The 21,841-nt window shown below is 38.1% G+C and overlaps 2 protein-coding genes and 1 long non-coding RNA gene across 3 annotated transcripts; 1 reads left to right on the forward strand and 2 right to left on the reverse strand.

Moving 5' to 3' along the window:
• The first annotated feature begins 1,833 nt into the window (after window positions 1–1,833).
• Window positions 1,834–10,887, forward strand: LOC103707870 (exocyst complex component EXO70A1-like). Its single transcript, XM_017842990.3, has 2 exons — window positions 1,834–3,962; window positions 10,766–10,887. Exon 1 carries the CDS (start codon window positions 2,009–2,011, stop codon window positions 3,914–3,916), a length of 1,908 nt encoding a protein of 635 aa, XP_017698479.2. The 5' UTR covers window positions 1,834–2,008; the 3' UTR covers window positions 3,917–3,962; window positions 10,766–10,887.
• LOC103707871 (SNF1-related protein kinase regulatory subunit gamma-1-like) lies at window positions 6,850–15,476 on the reverse strand. Its single transcript, XM_008792563.4, has 6 exons — window positions 15,008–15,476; window positions 13,131–13,303; window positions 11,113–11,331; window positions 10,737–11,012; window positions 9,790–9,953; window positions 6,850–8,071 (listed from the first exon to the last, which is right to left on the reverse strand). Exons 1-6 carry the CDS (start codon window positions 15,174–15,176, stop codon window positions 7,774–7,776), a joined length of 1,299 nt encoding a protein of 432 aa, XP_008790785.2. The 5' UTR covers window positions 15,177–15,476; the 3' UTR covers window positions 6,850–7,773.
• A 1,684-nt stretch (window positions 15,477–17,160) lies between these two features.
• On the reverse strand, window positions 17,161–20,698 carry LOC103707869. The gene is made up of 3 exons (XR_604197.3): window positions 20,441–20,698; window positions 17,892–17,927; window positions 17,161–17,767 (listed from the first exon to the last, which is right to left on the reverse strand). It is a non-coding gene; the product is annotated as an uncharacterized LOC103707869 (long non-coding RNA).
• Window positions 20,699–21,841: the final 1,143 nt, after the last annotated feature.

Raw genomic sequence — 21,841 nt, forward strand, 5'->3', positions numbered from 1 at the left:
CCAGGGTCTTCTGTCGTGCACAAGCCACACCGTAGAATGCTTTGCATCTTTAGATGGTTGCCATTAGGAGATGCACAATCATTAAACAACATGTTGTTCATGATGCGTGCTCGTGGGTCGCTTTGTTTGATCATGGGTAGCGACCATTCAGAAATGCATGGCACTCTACAGTGTTGCTCGATCTATGTTTTAAATATCTAGCAGACTTCTCTATCTTTCCCTTCCTCTTTCCTTTTTTTTTTCTTCTTCTTTTCTTTATTTCTTTTCCTTCTCCTTCTTTTCTTCTTGCATTTCTTTCTTTTTTTGTTTATTTCTTTTTCTTCTTTCTCCGTTCATTTCTTTCTCTTTTTTTGTTCTTACTTTTTTTATTTCCTTTTTCTCTTTGTTTCTTTCCTATATTCTTTCTTCTTCTTCATTCTTTCTTTTCTTGTCTTTTCTTTTCTTTTTCTTTGCTTGTTTTCTTTCTTTCTTTTTCATCTTTCCTTCTTTCTCTCTCTATTTCTCTCTTTCTTTGTCTCTTTCCCTTTCATCTTTGCTTGTTTTGGAACTAGTCCCACTTTTCTATAAGAAAATAATAATAATAATAAAAAGATAGTGGAGCCCTACCATTCTTTTCATCAAACACCTAACAATCTAGAAAATTTTTTCGTCGTCTTCCTGTTTCTTAGAGTCCCTATGCAAAGCAGCCCTTTCTTTTGGTTTGGGATTCCTTATTGACCATGTTAGAGAGTTCAAACTCTCATCCTGCACAATAGAGACTCCCTATAGCCCTTCCCAAAGCAATCATCCAAGCCTTCATCGGCTATCTCGTTGAGTGTCCAAATAGAATGAAGTTAGGATAGGTGGAATGCTCTAAATAGATGGATTTCAATGTCGCGTCCCCATTCTAGTTCCCATTTTTCTATTTTTATCTTTTAATTTCTTTGAATGTATTCATACCCGCTACGTATGATACAACCGTTTCCAAAAAAAAAAAACTAAGATAACTCCTATCCTACGTGGATCTCATAGTAGTTGTAATATAATGAAAATAACAACTATTAGTAAATAGATTTGGGGCTTTAAATTGATCTATGAGGCTTAAGCATGGCTTGAATTAAGCTCGGTTTATATTTAATAAAACCAAGCTAAAACTTAGTTCACAAACTCAAAATTAATATCTAACCAAGCTAGAAGTGAACCTGGCTAGATCATGCTTAGCTTGATAAAGCTCAAAAATATTATATGAAATTATATTTATATAGTATATGTAAAAATATACTAGCATATAAAAGCTTTGATCAATAATAGTTATGTTTCTAGAGTGATAACATATTTCAAAACATACCAAAAGAAAACTTTTAGATGGATGCATCGTGGTTAAATATTTTTTTTTTTTAAGATTTAATTGTTTAAATTGGTCATATGTTGATTCAAACTTGAAATAGGCTTGACAGAATGACAAAGGAGTCAAGCTTGACCTTAAAATTCAGTCTTCAATTCAAGCTTGATTGGACCCAAGCTTTTCTAAGCTTACCTTGGTCAACCAGCACATATTTCAAAACAAAATTTTATAAAATTCAAATTTATATACAATTTGTTAAAAAAACTTGTACCTAGTAACAGACTAATTTTTTTTATCAATAATTATTTAAATAATAATACCAATATTTCCATTATTAATATTTTATTTTTTTTACCATAATAATATTAAGTGACCATTATAACAATTGATATTTTAATGCCAAATAATTCTAGCGGCCGTTATACCGATGGCCGTCAACGACAACGTTACAAAAAACACCGTTACTGATGAGTTTAAATGAATGATAAAAAGTGGCAAGGAATTCAATAAGAAAAAGGCTGCGAGCTTGCCTTCGCGTGGAAGACTTCAAGCCGGCCAAAGACTCCTTGTGGCAGCGGCGCTTGTCAGAACTCATTCCTCCTCCTCCTGTCATTCCAATCCCAATTTAACCCTGACCCTCTTTCCCTTCTTCCGGTCCCCAAACCCTAGCCACCACCGCCGGCGATGGCGGGGGCGGCGGCCGACGGCCGGGAGAAGGTGATCGCGGCGGCGCAGCATATCATCAAGAGCCTCGCCACGTCCCCCAACGCCGCCGAGGACATGCTCCGCATCCTATCCGGATTCGACCACCGCCTCTCCGCCATCCCCGACCTCTTCCGGTCCTCCGCTGCCCGCCTCGACGCCGCCGAGAAGGTCATCCTCCACTGGGACGCGTCCAACGCCGACTCCTTGTGGGAATCATTCCCCGATGACGCCGCCGAGTATCTTGCCGCCGTCGACGAGGTCATTCGCTTAGCGGGAGGTGGCGGCAGCGAAGACGACGACGACCTCTGCGGCCGAGCCGAGAGTGTGATCCAGGTCGCCATGGCCCGCCTCGAGGACGAGTTCCAGCACCTCATCAACCGGAATTCCGCTACCCTCGACGCCAATTGCCTCCGAGATTCCTTCGAAAGGTTCGCCCTTTCCTTTCCTTCTGATTCCGGCAACCCCATCGCCGAGGACTCGGACCCCTCAGTAGGAGGGGAGCAGCACGAGGCCAATCCGGAGGAAAGAGGTGGGAATTCCCCTTCAGACGATCGGAGCTCCAATTCGATCCCTCCTGAGGTCATCTCGGACCTCAAACATATCGCTGACCGGATGATCTCGACCGGCTACGGACGGGAGCTATGCCAGGCCTACATTGGCGCTCGGCGTGAAATCCTGAATGAGTGCCTCTCTGTTCTTGGAGTTGATAAATTGAGCATCGATGAGGTGCAGAGGATCAAATGGAAGGCTCTCGATGACAAGATGAAGAAATGGATTCGAAGTTTGAAGATTGTTGTTAGAGTTCTTCTTCTGAAGGAGAGGAAGCTCTGCGATCAGATATTTGCCGCCTCCGATGAGCTCAAAGAGGAGTGCTTTATAGAGGCCACCAAGGTTTGTGTCATGCAGCTGCTCAACTTTGGGGATGCTATTGCTATTGGGAAGTGGGCTTCGGAGAAGGTCTTCCGCATACTGGGCATGTATGAGGCTCTTGCCGATGTATTGCCTGACCTCCTGTCCCTGCTCTCGGGGAATTCGGAAGAGTTTATTTTTCGGGAGGTTGAAGGGAATCTTGGAAGGTTGGGGGATGCAGTGAGGGGTGCGCTTGCCAGGTTTGGGAGTGCAATTCAGAGGGAGACTTCACGGAAGCCATTGCAGGGTGGAGAAATCCACCCCCTGACCAAGTATGTTATGAATTACATTAGATTGTTAGTGGGTTATAGCAGCTCTCTTAATGTGCTCCTCGCTGATGGCGGAGATAATCCGGTAGGCGATGAGAGCATGACCCCATTAAGCCATTGCATATACGTGTTGATCTCAGATCTAGAATGTAAACTCGAGGAAAAATCCAAACTTTATGAAGATGATGGTATGCCATATATATTTTTGATGAATAACCTACTTTACATGGTTCGAGAAGTTAAGGATTCTGAACTGAAGATACCGTTAGGAGATGATTGGGTCCGTAAATGTAGGCGGCAAATTCGGCAGTATGCAACGAGCTATCTCAGAGCTTCTTGGACTAAGGTCTTGTCTTGTTTGAAGGATGACGGATTGGGTGGGAGTGGAAGCTCTCATAATGCCTCCAGAGTGGCTCTCAAAGAGAGGTTCAAGAATTTTAACTTGGCTTTTGAAGAGATTTATAGGACACAAACAAAGTGGAAGGTTCCAGATTCCCAGCTTCGCGAAGAGCTGAGGATATCGATATCAGAGAAGGTCATTCCCGCATATCGTTCATTTGTGGGGAGGTTTCATGGTCAATTAGAGGGTGGGCGACATGTTGCAAAGTATCTGAAGTACACACCGGAGGATATAGAGAACTATTTAGTGGATTTGTTTGAAGGATGTCCTTCACAGTCAAGCCATCATAGGAGAAAGCTTAGCTTATAACAGTTGAGATTCTGACCAATTGTAAGCGCGGCTTTGTCAACTCTAGGTCATATAACTTGACTTTAAACTCGATGCTTTTGTGTTTATCTTTCACCCTTTTATGACTTCTCTTTTGGATATGATATATACAATCGAAAGATACCTACAGGCCATTTTCCTTTCATACATACATATAGAATCTTTCAGTTTTGAATCTTTTTAAAATTTACTAGTCTACGACATCCATAAGAAAATCACAGAGTGCACTGTTGGAATCATGTGGAACTGCATTTAGAGCTTGGTCGATTAGCAGCAATGTAGGTTGCAGAGAATCTCTTTAAGCTATATTTTTTTTGTGTCAGCAGAATGGTGAATTCCTGAAGTAGCAGCCAATATTGTTTTAAGCTTTCAGCAAGCCTCTTTTTCATGAGCTTTATGTTCCCTTGTATCCTGTTATTCTGTAATTACAGATCATGTTTCGTTCGATTGTCTGTGCATGTGAATACTGAACAACCATGTGTGCAGACTCATGTATAATTGTAGGAAATACCTGCAAGCTTTTAGAGCTCTCTCTCTCTCTCTCTCTCTCTCTCTCTCTCACACACACACACACACACACACACACACAAAAAAAAAAAAGGGAATTAAATGATGAAAATTATGATGATATCTGAACTTATTAATTTATTTTTTAAACAAATAAGCTAGGCTCACCACTACTTTGGTTGCACTCTGAGCTACATAATTTGCATTCGAACCCTTTTCTCATCCATATTGCCCAGATCCAGTTCTAATAATTATGAAGAGTTACAACCTGTTAGCTGATGCGATATGCATGCAAAATTCCCATGCATCGTTTGCCTTCTCAAGTTCCCTCTCCCTTGCACAGTGGGTTTTATCATGGGATGCATGAGCATTGATTGATGACACTTTTTCCAGATCTTGTGGCACCCTGCCTTAGCAAGCACCATGCTAGACCAACATTCACATTTCTATGACACCAGTGCCCCTTAGGAATGGTTCACAAACAAGTTGTACCTTTGTTACATTGGGAAGTGATATATATATTTATTGCAACTATAACAACCCAGGACCTTGCTCAAAAGGGCTAGTCAAAAGGTATTATTTGAGTTCTTTGGTCCTATATAAGTACTCAGGATCTATCCATTGTATAGCCAATGTAGGACTAAACACATGCCCACATGGGTATTCATATACTCCTCCATTAAAGTTTTGGCATCCTCGCCAGACTAAAGGTCCAACTTTTTTTAAATCCAATCACAAGTACCATAAATTCAATCGAGACCCATGCTACAGTGTCTTCCAATCCACATTAGCTATAGGTCAGGTTTGCTCTGATACCATTTATAACAATTCAGAACCTCACTCAAAATGATTAACTAGAAGGTATTGTTTGAGTTCCTTAGTCTTGTACCTAGGATCTACCCATTCCATAGCCGACATAGGACTAAATACATGCCTGCATAAGTCTTCACAGCAATGTTCCTTGGCAACCATGTAAACATATCTTATACCTATCTTTTGACGTGCACACTTCCAGATCATGGTCTCATCACTTGTGCTTGACCCAAAAGTTAAAAAGTCATTGCCTCTTGTCTTCCATTGTCCTTGCACGAAGGGCTTCATCATGTCTGCATGAGTGTTAGCTCATGTTACTTTTCCAGAATAATTGGCCGCGTAAGCACCATAGTCTGAATTTGACATCCAAGCAATCAAGTCTCATGCAAGCACCGTCTACCAGCCTTAGGATGTTATTCTTCCGTAACATGAAGGCCTTGTTTCTAGTACAAAACCTCAATTTTATGGTGAATTGATGACTCTCGATACTGTTGGTGTAGGAAGTCCCCTCTCTTCGGCTGTTATGCTAAAAGATTCCTGAGTAACATTTCAAGACAAAATTTCTATGCCATTCAATGGCTTGTTCTCGCCCTTTTTTCAAAGAAAATCTGACCTTTCATGGAGAATTGGCTTGAATCCAAGCAGCATTCATCCCATGAAGAATAGTCATTTGTCACCTAGGTGTTTTAGGAAGTGGAGATCATTGTACCATACCCTTTGGGTGCATTATGTGTGTGTTTGGTGGTTGAAACCAGTTGAAACTGTATAATTTTTAAAAGGATAAATGCAAAAACTTGCAAAAAAAGAGAAAATAATACAAGTTTGAAAAATAGTTTAGGTACCATTTTAAATTATAATTTGTTTTTTTCTGAAAAATTCTTGCATGAAACATCCATTGATGATAAAAAAAACCATTTTCTGTTTATGAATATAGTTAATTTTGAATTTCAGTTAACATAGTAACCTTATGAAATTTAAGCAATACTGCAAATTTTGCTTATTTTTGTACATAATTTTATCACTAAAACAACAAAATGTTGAAAAGACTAGGTTTCTTTTATATTTCTTGTACGTTAATACCCACATGCTCTTAAACCTACCAAAAACTGACAAAGTTTGAGCTTGATCATGTGAAAATATTTCCTAGCTGCTTAATACAAAAAAGAAGTCAACTATCCTAAAAAGGATTACCAAATAAATCTCATTGAAAACTATAACATAGTTTTTCATGGAATCGATCAGAAGAATGAATACTAAATTGCATGTGCCTTTCGTTGATCAGGTATAATGAATGTAAATGGTGGTAGGAAATGGCTTACGAGAAAGATAAGATTTTTCTGAGTCATGAATTTGCTTGATTCTTGTTTAAGTTATGAAAACACCAAACCATGTCATTCATCATCATATACCATTTTAATTGTATGGAATTTACAAAACACAGAGCTCCAGTCCATTTGGTGGATATTGAAGTTCTATTACTTTGTAATCAATTTTCAACTTGTAAAACACATCTCTAATCAAGCCTGTCTTCTTATAGGCCCTTTATTTATGATTTGTAAGGCTCTCTTGGAGGCCTTTTTTACTTTCTTTGATCGCCTTTTTTTCCTTTTTGAGCAAAAGATTGGACTCAGTCCAATGCAATTCATTGAGAGAATGAAAGGTTGCAGATCAGAAAGATAGCATGCATCAAAACTGTACCGCATGATTGGGTTGTTGTACTTAAACCAAAACCAAATTAAAACAATCTCTTCATCATTTGTCTAATACTACTTCTCATTTGCTGCTGAGGTCCTGCTCTTGAGTAGACATTTAACTTGTTCAACCACATGCTCTTTTTCATTGATCGCATTCATCTGTTATGCACTTCTTATGTGTTCTAGGCAATAATGTTTCTTTGTACTTTTAAGAAATTCATATAATCTTCCAGTTATACAGGAAAAGCTTTATATATGGATGGATCAGAGTTCAATGGAAAACCAAAGACTTGAAGATGCTGGGGAAAGAGGAACCTTTTGATTTTTTTGTAGTTTGAGGCTATGACTAATCAAACTGTTGCAGCTAAATCAGTAAAATATCAGCCTAGTCCCATTGAAAATATTTCTTTTTCAAATGGATTTCAGTTTATAAACATGAAGTGGAACCAAGTTTTCTTATTTGCTGAAGTTAACTAAGGCAGTGGTAGTCATAGGTGGTGTTGCAACCAAAACTTTCTTCATAGGTAGCCTCATAGAAGTTTCATGCATTGGTTAATATAATTAAGCAGCATTAATACAGATAAAATTGTTCACACAAAGAAAGCATGGGCATCAACTTCAATGCCTGGAACTAAGAAACGCTCAAACCTTACCCAAAAGGAAGAAATGCGTAATTTTGAAAGCAAAACAAAAAACAGTGACAGGGAAAGCACCATAAATGTGGGAAAAAAACAAGACATAAGAAACCAAAACAGAACAAGAAAGAAGCTTGCATCACCGGCGACACAAGGCAGAAGTAAATTGTACTTAAAGCTTGGTTAGCTATCAGACCCTGCTATTCTGTGGCAGGGGAACAACACCATCAAAGAAATCTCCGAAATAGCCCCGTGGCTCATGCACCAGCCTGGAGATTATATCTCTGAGTGTGATCACCCCTTCCAGATTCTCCTCCTTGTCAACAACATAGATTCTCTGTCTCTTTTCAGCATCCAGCTTTAAAATGATGTCTTTTACTGTGTCTTCTTTATTACAAGTGATCACATTCATCAGCATGGGTGAGGCATCTTCATGCTCCTCCAAATATTTCTTAACAGTGGTGACAAAGTCTTTGGCTGTGATGGATCTGTGCATCATGTATATATTTAATTTCTTAACAGTTGTGACAAAGTCTCAACTTCCTTTCAAACAAACAAGATAAACTTGTTAACTCCCAATACATTTTTTTTTTGAAAAAATCCATATTGTAGCCTTGAAGAGAGAAAACTAGAGCATGCATAAACTGAGAAACAAATAGCACGAGGCAATTCCATTCTGAAAACTTAATTGTTTCATTTGAATGCAATATGTAGACTGAAAAAATATACCAAATAGATAGAGGTCACTCTTCTATTGATAACAAGCCAAATCAAAGATTTTATAACAGAATTAAAAAAATATCTTTGACCAATAGCCAATTAAAACTGGAAACAACATGAGTAACTGTTGACCCCCTAATGGATTTTGATGAATACAAAACACTAGAGCATAATTCCATTTATCTTAACAATTTAATTGAGGAATTCATGTGTCTTATTAAGAATATTGTTAAGAAATGTCTAGGCAAGTTCCCATAATTTTTATGAATTTATTGAAGAATATTTTGAGTTAAAGAAAACAGATCAGGGACAGCCGAGACGTCTCCGGATAGTTTCAGAGACGTCTCTGGCACAAACAGGAAGAACCGGCACACTTGGAGACGTCCCCGACACCTGCCGAGTCGTCCCCGCGTTAGCGGAGTCGACTCTCTCAGTAGCGGAGTCGACTCTCTCAGTGGCGGCAGAAAGACTTTTCAGAGATAAAGAAGCGGAGTCGTCCCCAAAGCAGCGGAGTCGTCCCTATTCAAAAAGTACAAACAAGCCGAGACGTCCCCTTAAAGTGCCGAGTCGACCCCAGACAACGTAAAAAGTGAAATCTTGTAGCCGAGACGTCTCTCGTTGAAGCGGAGACGTCCCCGGAGCGCCTGGGACGCGACTGACAGCTTTTCAGGTTTGGTTTGAATTTCAAATCCTTTTTACTTTGTCTCTAACGGCTATATTTGCTTTTTGGGCTATAAAAGGGACCTCTTAAGTGCTTCTCAACAACTCTTCACCAACCCAAAAGCTAGATCATTCAAGAGAGAAGTAAGAAAGAAAAGTTCAAGGGAGTGAGTGCATTCAAGTGAAGAAATCAAGTGTTTTCAAGCTTCCCAAGTGATTTCAAGCTCAACCACTCTCGTGCACTTGGGATTCAAAGCTCACACTCAATCCTACGCGCTCCACATCGGAAGAATCAATATCTCCCACGCTTCCAACGGCAAAACGATTCTTCCGGGTTCAATTGTTCATAATTGTTATATTTGCTTTTTAGAGCTTTTATTTTCTTTTGTAAACTCTTTCATTGTGGTGCTTGTTCCAGTCAAGGGACTTGGAACAAGGGAAAGGCGTCCCAAGCCTAAGTGAAATTGGGGGTTTTAGGGTTTGTTGTGAGCCCGGTGTAAAACAACGAGTTGGGTAGTGCACTCGCAAAACTACCGTACTGTAATCGTGGATTATAGTGGAAATTCCCAAAGGTGATTTGGGGAGTGGATGTAGGAGCAGTGGAAGCTCCGAACCACTATAAAACCTTGTGTTTGCGATTGACCTTTCTTATTCCTCCTTCTTTACTTTAGTGCATATATTCGTGTGTTTTATTTTTAATTAGTCAAAAGTTTTTAAAACACCCAATTCACCCCCCTCTTGGGTGACCATCTCTGGGCAACAGTAACTTTGACACTGAAAATAAGAAAAAGCAAAGTCAACTGATGCAAAAATTTCAAACACAGACCTGTAATCCTTATATATTTCAGGAGCAGTTAAAAGATATTGAATGTCTCTGATGGTTAAATTTGCTACTGCCTTATTTCCACTTCCATCAACCACTGGCAATCCACCAATTCTTCTCTTTCTCATTAGTTGGAAGGCTTTTAGAACTGGTTCCTCCTCACTGATCTGCAAGAAAGGACAAAGGTATGATAGATATCATCTTTAGTATTTTGAAAAAAAGACAGGCAACATTTTATTGGGAATTGAAGTGCCCAAAAGACAAAAGTGAATCTAGGGCAACTTTCTGTTGTTTGAGAATCTCTTCAGATTCTCCTTTGTGCATATATCTGCTTGTGGATGAAATCTGGGAAGTTGCTCATCTTTTACAGCAAAATAAACAAGAAAAAAAAGAAAGAAATCTGCTAGATACTCGCATGTCATATACCAACTAAATGACCAAACATTAAGCAGTAAGGAATCTTATAAACCAATCAACTTACTATAATGGGTCAACCGCAACATTAAGGAAACATTCCAAAAGATTTCTGCATCAATATTCACCTCCTCTGTTAGGTTAATCCACTAAAGCTTGCTTTCCAGGCATTGAGATTTCCTTCTCTTGAGTAAATATCTAATAGTGTCTATATTTACAAGTTTTGTTTTTTAAGAATAGATATACAAGTTCCCGTTAGATATACAAGTTCTATTTGTAAGTTACCACCCTTTTTGTCTCGCTAGCCCCTTGAATTCAGATAGGTATTTCTTAATTATGGGAGGTCAAAATATGCACACAACATGCAATTCTCTTTGATTTTGTCAAGATATACTAATTATAAATTTCATGTTAAGTTGAGATGAATGGTGTGAAAATCTTAAATTCTGATCTTATATACAGTATTGCATATCAAGTTGCTGATGAAAGAGCTAATGATCTAAAAATAAAGAGAAAACGAAGTAGCATGAGTGCACCTTGACAACTTTATCAGCCTTCATCAAAGGAAGCCCCAGTTCAAGGAGTTTCTTCATGCCCCAATCTTCGAACCAGTGAAGCCCGACACATTCTGCCAGCATGTGAACCACTGCAGACTGTGTGATGATGTTGTCAATCTTCGCTTCGCCTAGGTCAACCACAGGAAGGCTCTTCATTCTGTACTTGGAGAGCAGCAACAGCATGGTTAGGAATGAGTCAGAGTTCTGCAAGGCAAGAAATGGTGCCCAGCGAAATGATCCTGAGATATCTCGAACCTGTGCAAAGTCATGAATCTGAGAACTGGATAACCAAGCATAATGGTAAAAAAAAACTCAAATAACAAACTATTTATAAGTGCCTCAAAAATTAGGCAACCTTTGTGTTCTTGTAGAAGCCTGAAGAAGTGAGACTTTCGAAAAAGCTTCCGCCCATTGAAAATGCAGCTTCAGGGGTTGATTCAGCCATGACTTCACCATAAGCTTCCACAGATGTTGTTGTCTCCAATGTAACAGTGCCAAGTTTTGCTGCTAATCCATCTGCAGCTTCTCCTGTCGCATCAGAACCAGCCATCATCCCCTGGGCTGCAACTTCTGACTGGAAACAGAATGCCATAATTCATCAGTGATGATTATGTAAATTCTATGTTTTCATAATGATCAAGGAAACTGATAGTATATTGTTCTCTTTTTGAGGCGAAATTGCTTTGCATTTTACAGTTACTTTCGGATACAATGTTGAATAGATTGGTTCTTCTGTAAGAGAATCTCTTGTGAGGCTTCAAGCCTTCCATTGTTGTGAATTGATTATTGCTATACTTGAGAATTTGGTGTGGCACTACTTTTATTTTATAATAGACTTTAGATATGGAAGTTATTTCCGTTTTACTTTACCTTTCTTCAAAAATTGCTGAGAAGACAAGTACTGCATATGTTGTGTCATGACCTGTCTGCTTGTTGTCAATTACTTATTTGTATAGCTCCAAATCTTGAATATTTATCATCAAGATAAGTCTCTTTCTGTTTTCCCTTGATGGATAATCACAATATGTTGGATTTCTTTAAAAAAAATAATAAAAGACAGAATTGTAATGTTGAGGCAATCCGCCCATCACCAATGCTTGACATTTTTTTCATGATGATCCATAGTATCCTAAAACATATCCAATCCAACTGGCAACAGTTCAAGTGGAGCATTCTAGCCATGAAGAAGATCCACGGCCCTTCTTCACCAGATGTCTATCTTGGAGTACTCAAAGACAAGCCTCCTGCATCCTTCTGAGACATCGAAGGCAGTAACCAATAGAAAGGGAATAGGGTGCTTCCAAGAAGGGTCCATGTGGTAGGCAACAAAAGCAATGAAGAGAAATCAAGGAAATTTTGATTGACTGCGACAGAGAGCAAATCAATCCACCCATTCAAACTAGTCAAGATCAACCAAGGGCCTTGCTCTAGCGAAAGATGGTGGTGTTTGTGAGAGGTGAAACAAAGAAAGGGGGAAGAGACAACAGTAAGATAAGGAGTGATTCTTATCCTAGTCGGTCATACTTTAGGAAGGGTAAAACAATTATTCAAGCCACGTGGCATGTATGTGAGGACTCAAGTAAGCATGTGTTTAGTCCTGCATCGGCTATGTACTATATAAATCTTAGATATATATGCACAGTTAAGGAACTCAAATAACACCTATCGATCTTTTTTTGATGAGATTCTGGGTTGTTACAATGTTGTTCTCTCTAGTTTATACGCTTATGGATATTTTGCGGTCCTTAAGGAGCTTGGTAGCTTGATAACGACTCGTGTATTCCACAAGGCAATAACTATTCCTATTCCACCTTTTCTATTCAGGAACCAAACACAGCTTTATTATATAATTTTTGATTCTTGGATTGCATTGTAATCAAGTACAGCATTCAACATAAGTCACTAGTAAGCTTCTATATGTTGGACTACTTGTTTTGGCCATTCAAGTTCTATGGTATAAGCATTCAAAAATTGAGTGCAATAACACTATGTAATGTTTTTTTTTTTGGCTTAAGACATCATTAAATTGTACTCAGCTATATGAGGCTGCAATAACAGAATGCATTGTGCGTGTTTTTTGCTTGAGACATTGAAAAATTATACTACATTGAGAAAGTAGGAGGCCAGGATTAGAGCCATTTTGTCACATGTCCATGTCCATTGTCAATGAAGACTACCTAAGGTATAAACAGTGTTCATGCATGCAGAGAAGGCTTGAAGGTCAATGTTGTAGGTTAACAAGTTAGGATGTTCGTGTCCTTTTGAAGATGTTGCTGCTGTTACAAATGGCTTCTAGATTATTTAGTGTATCAACAGTATAAAATCTAATGCATAACTGACACATTTAGCTGTGGAGATTAGTCATATGCAAACCTGATGCAGAAGCCATACAGCAATTCCAGCAAATTCCACAATGCCAAGGTATCTGTCAATCCAACTAGCATTTTCTGGTGCTTCCACATTCCACACAGGTGCACTCAGGATTTTGTTTTTCGATAAAGTTTCGAGGGCATCAGCTAGACTAGAATCTGAAGGTATCTCAACAGCTGAAGACGACGTCTCCAAAGAAAACAATAGCAATGTCATATTTCGTCAGAAGCAGTTAATCTCGGATTTCCAATGAACAAGCAAATAAGAACAATAAAAATTATGAGAGCACCGAGAGAATAAGCAAGTTGTCTTGAAGACTAAGTGCTATGCTCCTCCAATTCGGAAAGAAATGCAGAAAAAAGAACATATTCAGATCTTTGCAATTTCCACAAAGAGCCAAGAATGCATACATTTAGGGCAATCTCAAGTAATCAGGAAAAACTTAAATGGCACTCAAAACCCACATGTTATCATAGTCTTTCAAATAGATGAGGCCCTGCAAGGTATCTCTATGAATTCACATGCTTGAATGCTGGCAATTCTCACACAACCACCCCTCTTATTTATTCTAATCCCATCCATCACCAAATTCATCAATCCTTGCCTCAACTACTTGCTTTGGCTTTACGAATTCTAGTTTGCCAACCGTTCCTTCTAGTGCTTAGATGTCACCAGTGATCAAAACATTGTCACCATCACTGCCACTGCTTTCACAATGGTGAATTTGGCAGCAATGTCTCATTATATTTCCATTTCTTTTTTCTTTTGGATGCAGGATGACCTAGTTTCAAAATTTTTAGAAACATTTGCCTCTGTTCCCACAGATTAAATCCAGTTATTCAACATAAACAATATGTGCAACAAAATTCAACAATTATGCCCATTCACTATCAAAAAAAATATGTGCACTTATCTCTGCATAAATAAATGGCTGAGCTGTATCTGTTGGCCTAGATAAAAGCATCAGAAAGATCTGAAACTAGACCATTCCTGCGAAAAAGAAATGATCCAAAAATACAAAAGAAAATGCAGGCAGTTCTAGCAAAATTTTCTCCACCTAGTTCCCTTTGTTGTACATGCTCATACCATTCAGTTCGGTTCTTGATCACTTTTTCCCTGTCTGGTGCAATTCTTGCGCCATTTCTAATATGTTTTATCTCTCTCTCTCTCTCTTCTTTACAAAGTTTTATTGGTCTTAACATGTTCATCCTGTTCACATAAGCCATGATCTTTGGGATACCAGTTGTACCTTTCGTGCAAAAAGAGGGATTCTACCTTCCTTCGATGAATCCACCGTTGGATCACCCACTTTGTCGCTTTAAGATCTGTGCGGGTGTGAATGGTGGAGTTCGGAGTGCTTTGAGATCTATGTGGATGGATTTGTTCGAAGGAAAGTGAATCCTTCTTTTCATGCGAAAGGTACAACCACTTTTTTCGCCTTCCTATATCTATATGAGCACAGATCCTCTATGATGCATGGGCGGCACCGCAGAATGCTATGCAGCCCGGGATAGCCGGCTACAAACAAGATGATCCACGAGCGCATACCATATCATTATTTGATAACGGTTTATCTCCTCATGGAGGCCATCCAAGGATGCTCGACTATACTTTTGTGAAAAAAAAAAACCTATTTTTTTTCCCTAAATGTGCTTTTATTACTTCAAACAGAGATGTCTCTAGACAATGCCGAATCTAATGTTATTTCTCAATCGAACAATGAACCAAATGCCGCATCGATCAAATCTCAAAATGGTGGGAGACGGAGCATTACAGGGATGAGACTGAGCCAGCGGCTGAGTTGCACGAAACCAAGAATCAAACTCGAGGCGGCGAAAGAGTTGAGAGAGGGTAGATTGGGGGGTTGCGTTATGATATACCTTGGGATGAGGGGGCGAGGGGGAAAGAGGAGACGGAGATGCTCTCGAAGCAGGAGTTGAGCTTCTCCGAGGGGCTGAGCTGCGGCTCCTGGATGTCCCACAGGTCTTCCACCCGCATCCCCACCTCCGCCTCCGGGCTCGACCGCGCACTCCCCGGCGGGCTATCCATTCTCTCCCTCTCTCTTCCTTCTGTAACGAATAACGGTCAAGGACTCAAAAGGAGGACAGATCTCCCATGAGAGAGAAAGAGTTCAAGGATTAGAAGGAGAAATGGACAAGTGGAACAAGACCCGGGAGTCTGAAGCCGCAGGAATTTGATTCCACCAACAATTTTTTTTTTTTTTTTTTTTTGATTTATGGTTGTTTTGTTGCTTTGAAATAGAAACAGCAAACAGTGGGAAAATTATTAAACACAACCGTAATCACAATTAACAGACGGTTTTAAAAGCCATCCATTACATTATGAGTATAATCTGTTGATGTTATTTGGACTACATGGTAGATACAATTAATTGTTGTTATTTAACACCCCTTCATTGAAGAAAATTTTGTTCCTAAAGAAATTTACTTAATAATCAACTTCGCAGAAACAAATTGTTTTTTTTTTCCAGATGAATGCATTTTTAGGATTGGCTACTTTTAACGCTATGTATAAATAGATGATAGCGTACTTTTAATATGTGTATAGACATACAAACTTGTACATCCTAAATTGTTTTCTCGCTATACAAGTGATCCGGTCATGAAAAAGAAAAAAAAATTCAACATACTTGACTCGGATATTTTAAAAAAATAAAAAATAATAAGTGAATTCGCAAAAATGAGGTTTTAGGTTTCTTTTTACTTTTCTTTTGTTTAATATAGTCTACCCAAATTTCCATATCAATAAAGGGTTGGCAAGACTATCATTCACCAATCTCTTCATTTATTTCATAGAGATGTGTCATAATCTCCTATAGCAATCATTTAGCATATAATGCTTTAGTTCAACAAATTTTATTATGCAAGAAAACAAAGATAACTCAAAAAATGTATCATGGTTCGACTAAAACAATTCATCGACCAAAATATCAATACCAACTGCATCATCGCTCATATTTAAAGAAAAAGAAGAGGGTCCAAACATGATATATTAACCAAAAGAAACTAATATAGAAACCAAACCAATTAGGATCATGTTGGTGGCACCTCTTTCATGAAGCTCCACCCCATGTGGCCTTTTGGCACAACCACAAGGTCAAGGTTTCAAATCCATCTTCTAATATAAATTCTTGCACTATTCATTACTTTTTCAGAAAATATATGCATCGCATATGCCACACTTTAGATAAAATATAGAAGGAAGCATGATAAAATTGTTCTTGAGACATAATATCATTGTAATCCATCAACAATTGACCGAATAAACACTAAACAGTATAGAAGGTTATAGTTTAGACAAAACATATTTCTGGCTATAGAACTAGGCAAAATAATAGAAGTTAATGAAGGGGTGGAAAGAATCTCCCAAGCATTAGCCCTAGCTAGCAGAAGGAATAATGAAGTCGAGAAGATGATGGCCATGATTCAAGGTTGAGAGCAAGCGAAAAATTCGGCGACTTGATTGCATTCCCAAAATATATGAGAGGCATACTTTCCTTCCAAATGTGAGAGCAGTGTCAAGATGCCATCAACATGCAGCTGAGCACAAGATTAGTCTTAAACCAAATAACCAGAGTAAGTAGACCTCCTTTGACTTTGAGCCGCATGGAGCATGTTGATGGTTGTCAGATTAACCATTGAGTGAGTTCTTTTTGATAGGTGGTAGGGAGATCGCTGCCCATGATTCCTTGTGGTAGTTTAAGGCCTCAGAAGCTGGAACATATACCTCTGAGAGCTCAATAGCTGATAGGAAAGCAGACCTTGGCCTTTGGCCCTATGATGAGAACACTTGGATACTTCCAAGGAGTTTTTAAAATAATATCTTATTTAATCTAACTATTAGTGTGTTTTTTTTTCAAAAGAAAATTCTGACTACAATTTATTGTCTGCAATGGTTATGACTGCAAATAAACAACTTAGATAAATCAAACAATGTTGGCAATACACATGCTTGTGCAAGGAGGCAAAAAATTCACATCAGTCAAGTTTCAGTTCATTGAAACAAATGAACATAGGAAGATCGAAGCATGTGAATATTTATCTAAGATGGAAAAGATAGACGCATAGAGTTTAATGGTTTTCTTACAGAATGTAATATTACACAGTAAACAGTTATAAAATAGGTGGAAAGAAACAGTTGAACACCCTCCATCCTGAGGTTCCATTGTTGCGAAGAAAAGGCCATTTTGGCTTTAGATATCATGCAAATCACGGCAATAGATTAAAAAGATAGTTTCCGAAACCCATTCTACTTCCATCTTCAAAGCTAGAATTGCAAGTATAGCAACCTCTTCCTCTGTCATCTGAATCATGCTTGCCATCTTAACAATGAGATGCTCTGCTTCAGGGTGGCTGTGCCCAAGAAGTTGGAAAATATATCAGTTTGATGCCATCAGGGAAGGTTCTCCACATCCCAAAGAAGGTGCAGCAGCCCTAGAAGAAATCTGGAAGCTTGGTGCAGACATCTAAGGCAGAAATTCTAATGTCTTGAAATCTGTCGTCTATGGCAATTTCTTCTTAACAATTTGCCAATTGGAGATCAATGTGTAAGCTTCCTTAATGAGCTTCATCAACAAAAATCCATGAGATGCTAGCCAAGCTTATAGCATTTGTACAGTGCTGCAGGAAAAAAAAAATGATATGTCATGAATATTGCCTTGGAAGTAAAGCTTTGACATGATGAACATGTAGGACAAAACCGCATCTAATTATCTTCAAGAACCCACTACTTTCCTACACAAACCTTTTGGTCTAAAGTTGTCACAGCAATCTTCTGAGGCTGCACAAAACAGAATTGACCCATTAACAGCTAATATTAAATTAAAAGACACCTATATGAATTGTGTGCCCATTTTACAACCAATCTCTCCAGTTTAGACTGCAAACTAGCTTGATAAGAATTACATTACTTTTCAAATCATAAGAATAACATCACATAGTGAATATAGTTCGCTTTTTTTAAACCCATATTAAGCAGGGTATGCAAGATATTCTTTTCTTAGTTCATGTTGGTTTAACTAGGTCATTAAGATGAAGTTGCTGGTGGATCCAGGATAAGTATCATGAATCATCGAGTCAAGTTTAGGTTAAAGCTTTCTCTCAAACATCTAGTCCATAGCCACCCCTAACAACTTAAAAAATTAGGACTGGTCATTCCAATTCTAAGGTCATGCCTAAAATTTAGTAATGGAAACAAAACTTCTGTAACAGGAATATTATACTCTCAAATGCCCACATGAAAAAAACATGATAATAGACATGTTAAAGACAACCCTAAGTCCAATCACTTGGATCTTAAATCATGTTAACATTGTTTTTACCTCATATATAGGTACTAAAGAAAATGTTCTGCATTCAAATAGAAAAAAATGATAATAGAATATAAATACTGTTCCAAACCAAATGTCAACATTTCCAAAGTACGTATAACAGGAAATAAGATAACGAACACATAGAGAATGTGTACCTTGTTAAAAACAAATGGGATTGAACCTCTTGATCCTCAAATTATTATAATAATGTCGGAATCCCATCATGAACATTATAGGTGGTTGATATTGTGAGCTTTCTCTTAATAGCACAAAAAGAGATCAAGTCATTTATACCTACTTAACAACTATAGTGGCAAGAAATACCTTCTATACACAAACAATCCTTTCACTAAACATGGCTCTTGTTGCTCGGCCCTCCTCTTCTTAATTTCCAATTTATAATTCATTTAATTTATAAATTAGGAAAGTCTAAACCCTGAAAGCCATCTAATGAATTTCTTAAACCTATTAAAATAGGAAAAAATAAAAATATAGTAATGATGTGTTATCCAGTATAGCTGTTTCAATATGCATAATGAATTCACATAACAGAAAATTTATAATGATATGCTATCCAGTTAGATATCCTTTTAGAAGTAATTGTAATCTTGTCTAGGTTAGCCACACATACCCTAGCACAAACCATCCTACTGCTGAATATCCAGCTCTTGGTGCTCAAATCTCCTTTTTGTTTTCAATTTATTGCACATGCCATTGATTTAATTAAATTGCATTTAGGAAAATCCAGCCCATTACACTTCGAATTAATAACTCAGACATACTCATACACAGAAACATAGAAAAAAATTAGCAATGATGTATTCTCCAATATATCTGTCCAGATACATGTGCATGAATTTGTGTAAAAGAAACTTAGTAATGATGTGCTATGCAGCATACCTCTCATGATACCCTTTTCAAATTAGCTAAACTTGTGTGATATGACAAGAATACTTGTCTAAATACACACTGTGAACCTACATACTGAAAAAATGTGTCCATCCATTATTATTGACATGATTTTCCTTTTTGGTTCACTTCATGAAATTTCTCTTCATCATTTAAAAACAATATTTCCTCAAAAGAAATTAAAAACACTCTTATTTGATTAAACCATCACACATAAAATAAAAAGATTATTTATTGCTAGCATTGAAGATTGAACAATTAAAATGGTTGATTGTTTTATGCAAAGTCATATCAAAGCCTAGCAATCATCACTGTTATATAAGGCCCACTAAAATAAGACAATTACCATTACTAAACACTCGCATTACAATTGCCATTAATCATTACAACTGCAAGCAACCAGCACTATATCAACCATCATTTTATTCAAAAAAAGATATATCATCTGAAGTTGAGCTGGGCTCCAACGCCCCCCCCCCCCCCCCAAAAAAAAAAAAAAAAAAACGTTGTTGTGATTTGGAATACTAAAAAAGATGGCCGTTCGGGCATCGGAGTGGACCTAGTTTGAGTCCCCCGTCCCACCGGGCCTTCGAAGTAAATAAGCCGCGAGGATGGCCGAGTCGTAGCCCCTGCGAATCACAATCTGCCTCAACTCTCGTGGAAGCACACGAATCTTGAGGTACCGACCTGATTCCCAGGGGCTAAATTGCTCGAAATCCCTGCGGCTTATTATCCTCCGCAGGGTCGGTGGATGCGGAGGACGCAAACCGCTGTCTCGACCGGAAAACCCCGTCCGAGCCATCCCATGGCCCCCCGCTGGAGTGACAAGCTCGTGCGACCGAGCTCGGCGCTTCCTTCATCCTTCGCCCTCCTATTGGAACCACCATTCGATTCTCATCATCTTCCGATGTGGCACTAAAGTGTCGGGATTCCGAGACCATCGCTCGGTACAACGAACAAGAGGGAAGGGGAAACGAGAAGAAAGGAAGAAGAAACCCTAACCCTAGTTATCATAAACCAGAAGGCCAAAACCCGAGCAGAAGAGAGAGAGAGAGAGGGAAAGAGAACGAACCTCGGCTTACTTTCCTTCTCCTGCTCGTCTCCTCGTCTTCTTCTCGTGTTGTTTTTTCAGTGGCCCGGCAGAGTGGATTCTGCTATACTATACGTATAGTTTTACAAGAGGTATTGAAGGTAGAATGTACGTATTTTCTGTTTATATAATGGCCCCTGCCATGGGGCATTCTATTGTTTCCTAAGCATCGTATTGCATCTGTGGATGCAAATACTTTCTTTCTAGAACTGGTTGATGCCCAGAAATTATGGTGGATTTGATTTGTCATGGAAATCGAAATTAAAATTAGAATAAATTAAAATAAAAATTAGAATAATCACATTACTCAACACATTTTGCTCGTAATTATAGATGTTAAATACTAGAAAAGAGCCTAAATTAGATTTTGAAAGATTGTAGTTGAAATGAGAATGGAACTTCTTCCGACCAAACAACTAGAATGGAAGTCACTCATTTTCATTCCTATTAATTTTAGCTAAACATGCCCTAAATGATTTGACCGAATCACTCAGAATATAAATGACACGATCATTTTCAAGCATACTACTTTTAATTGTTGGACTATTGGTAGCTATGTCAATTGAGTTTAGAAGTTTGATCCTTGTTGCAATTATTGCAACTACTAAATATCTTCTTATTACTCTAGGTTTATACGATGTAAGACATAAAATTATTGGAACATTTGTGATGCATGCTCTGCCTACTCATAATAGAATAAGTCCAGGTATTCTATTTTTCAGTTCCACATTGATAAGTTACAATTCAAATTATTTTTTAAATATTTTAATGCAACACCATAGAGATTGGCAGGTCCTAGCTTATTATTAAGGTTACTTTATTATAATCCAAATGTTATGGATTTCAAATATGAAAATGTATTTTCTTCATTTGAAGGCTACATAAAAATCCAACCCTTCCGGATCCTACAATGACCGGAGCCTCATGTAGAACGATGTTATTCTTCTTCTGATTTTATGGGAAAGGTTAATTGCATTGCCCCACCTGCCTGTCTTTAAGTAACTTAAGTAGCTTGACCTGTAAACTTTAATGCCATCCAACTTTGTCAAGTGAGGAACATATGATATTTTCTTCCTTTGAGCTCAACTTTCAAGGTGCTAGAAATGCAGTTAACAATATTGCAAATGGCCAAGATTTTTTGTTTTTTCAGGAATAGAAGAATAGAAATTCTCTTTTTATTTTTTTAATAAAATTTTAAAAATACAAGCATGTTTGTTAATATTTTTTTTCAAAAAAATATATAAAATGATGATGGCAATGACAATAGTAGCTGCAAAGGCAACAAGAGTGATGGTGGTGTAAATTGTGGGGCAATGATGGTGTTGCAAAGATGGTTGGGGGCATATTCTACACAAAACATGTGCTAAGGGCTGGGAGCATCAT

The sequence above is a fragment of the Phoenix dactylifera genome, chromosome 7 (genome assembly GCF_009389715.1).
Source record: "Phoenix dactylifera cultivar Barhee BC4 chromosome 7, palm_55x_up_171113_PBpolish2nd_filt_p, whole genome shotgun sequence".
Classification (NCBI taxonomy): Eukaryota; Viridiplantae; Streptophyta; class Magnoliopsida; order Arecales; family Arecaceae; genus Phoenix; species Phoenix dactylifera.

Excerpts from the sequence above, each read along its gene's own strand:
- LOC103707871 (XM_008792563.4), bottom strand. The coding sequence starts at position 15,176 with ATGGATAGCCCGCCGGGGAGTGCGCGGTCGAGCCCGGAGGCGGAGGTG. Across the intron at positions 11,332-13,130 it reads CTGTATGGCTTCTGCATCAG|TCAGAAGTTGCAGCCCAGGG; the intron begins GTTTGCATATGA and ends TTCTGTTTCCAG. Across the intron at positions 9,954-10,736 it reads AGGCTGATAAAGTTGTCAAG|ATCAGTGAGGAGGAACCAGT; the intron begins GTGCACTCATGC and ends CCTTTCTTGCAG.
- LOC103707870 (XM_017842990.3), top strand. The coding sequence starts at position 2,009 with ATGGCGGGGGCGGCGGCCGACGGCCGGGAGAAGGTGATCGCGGCGGCG.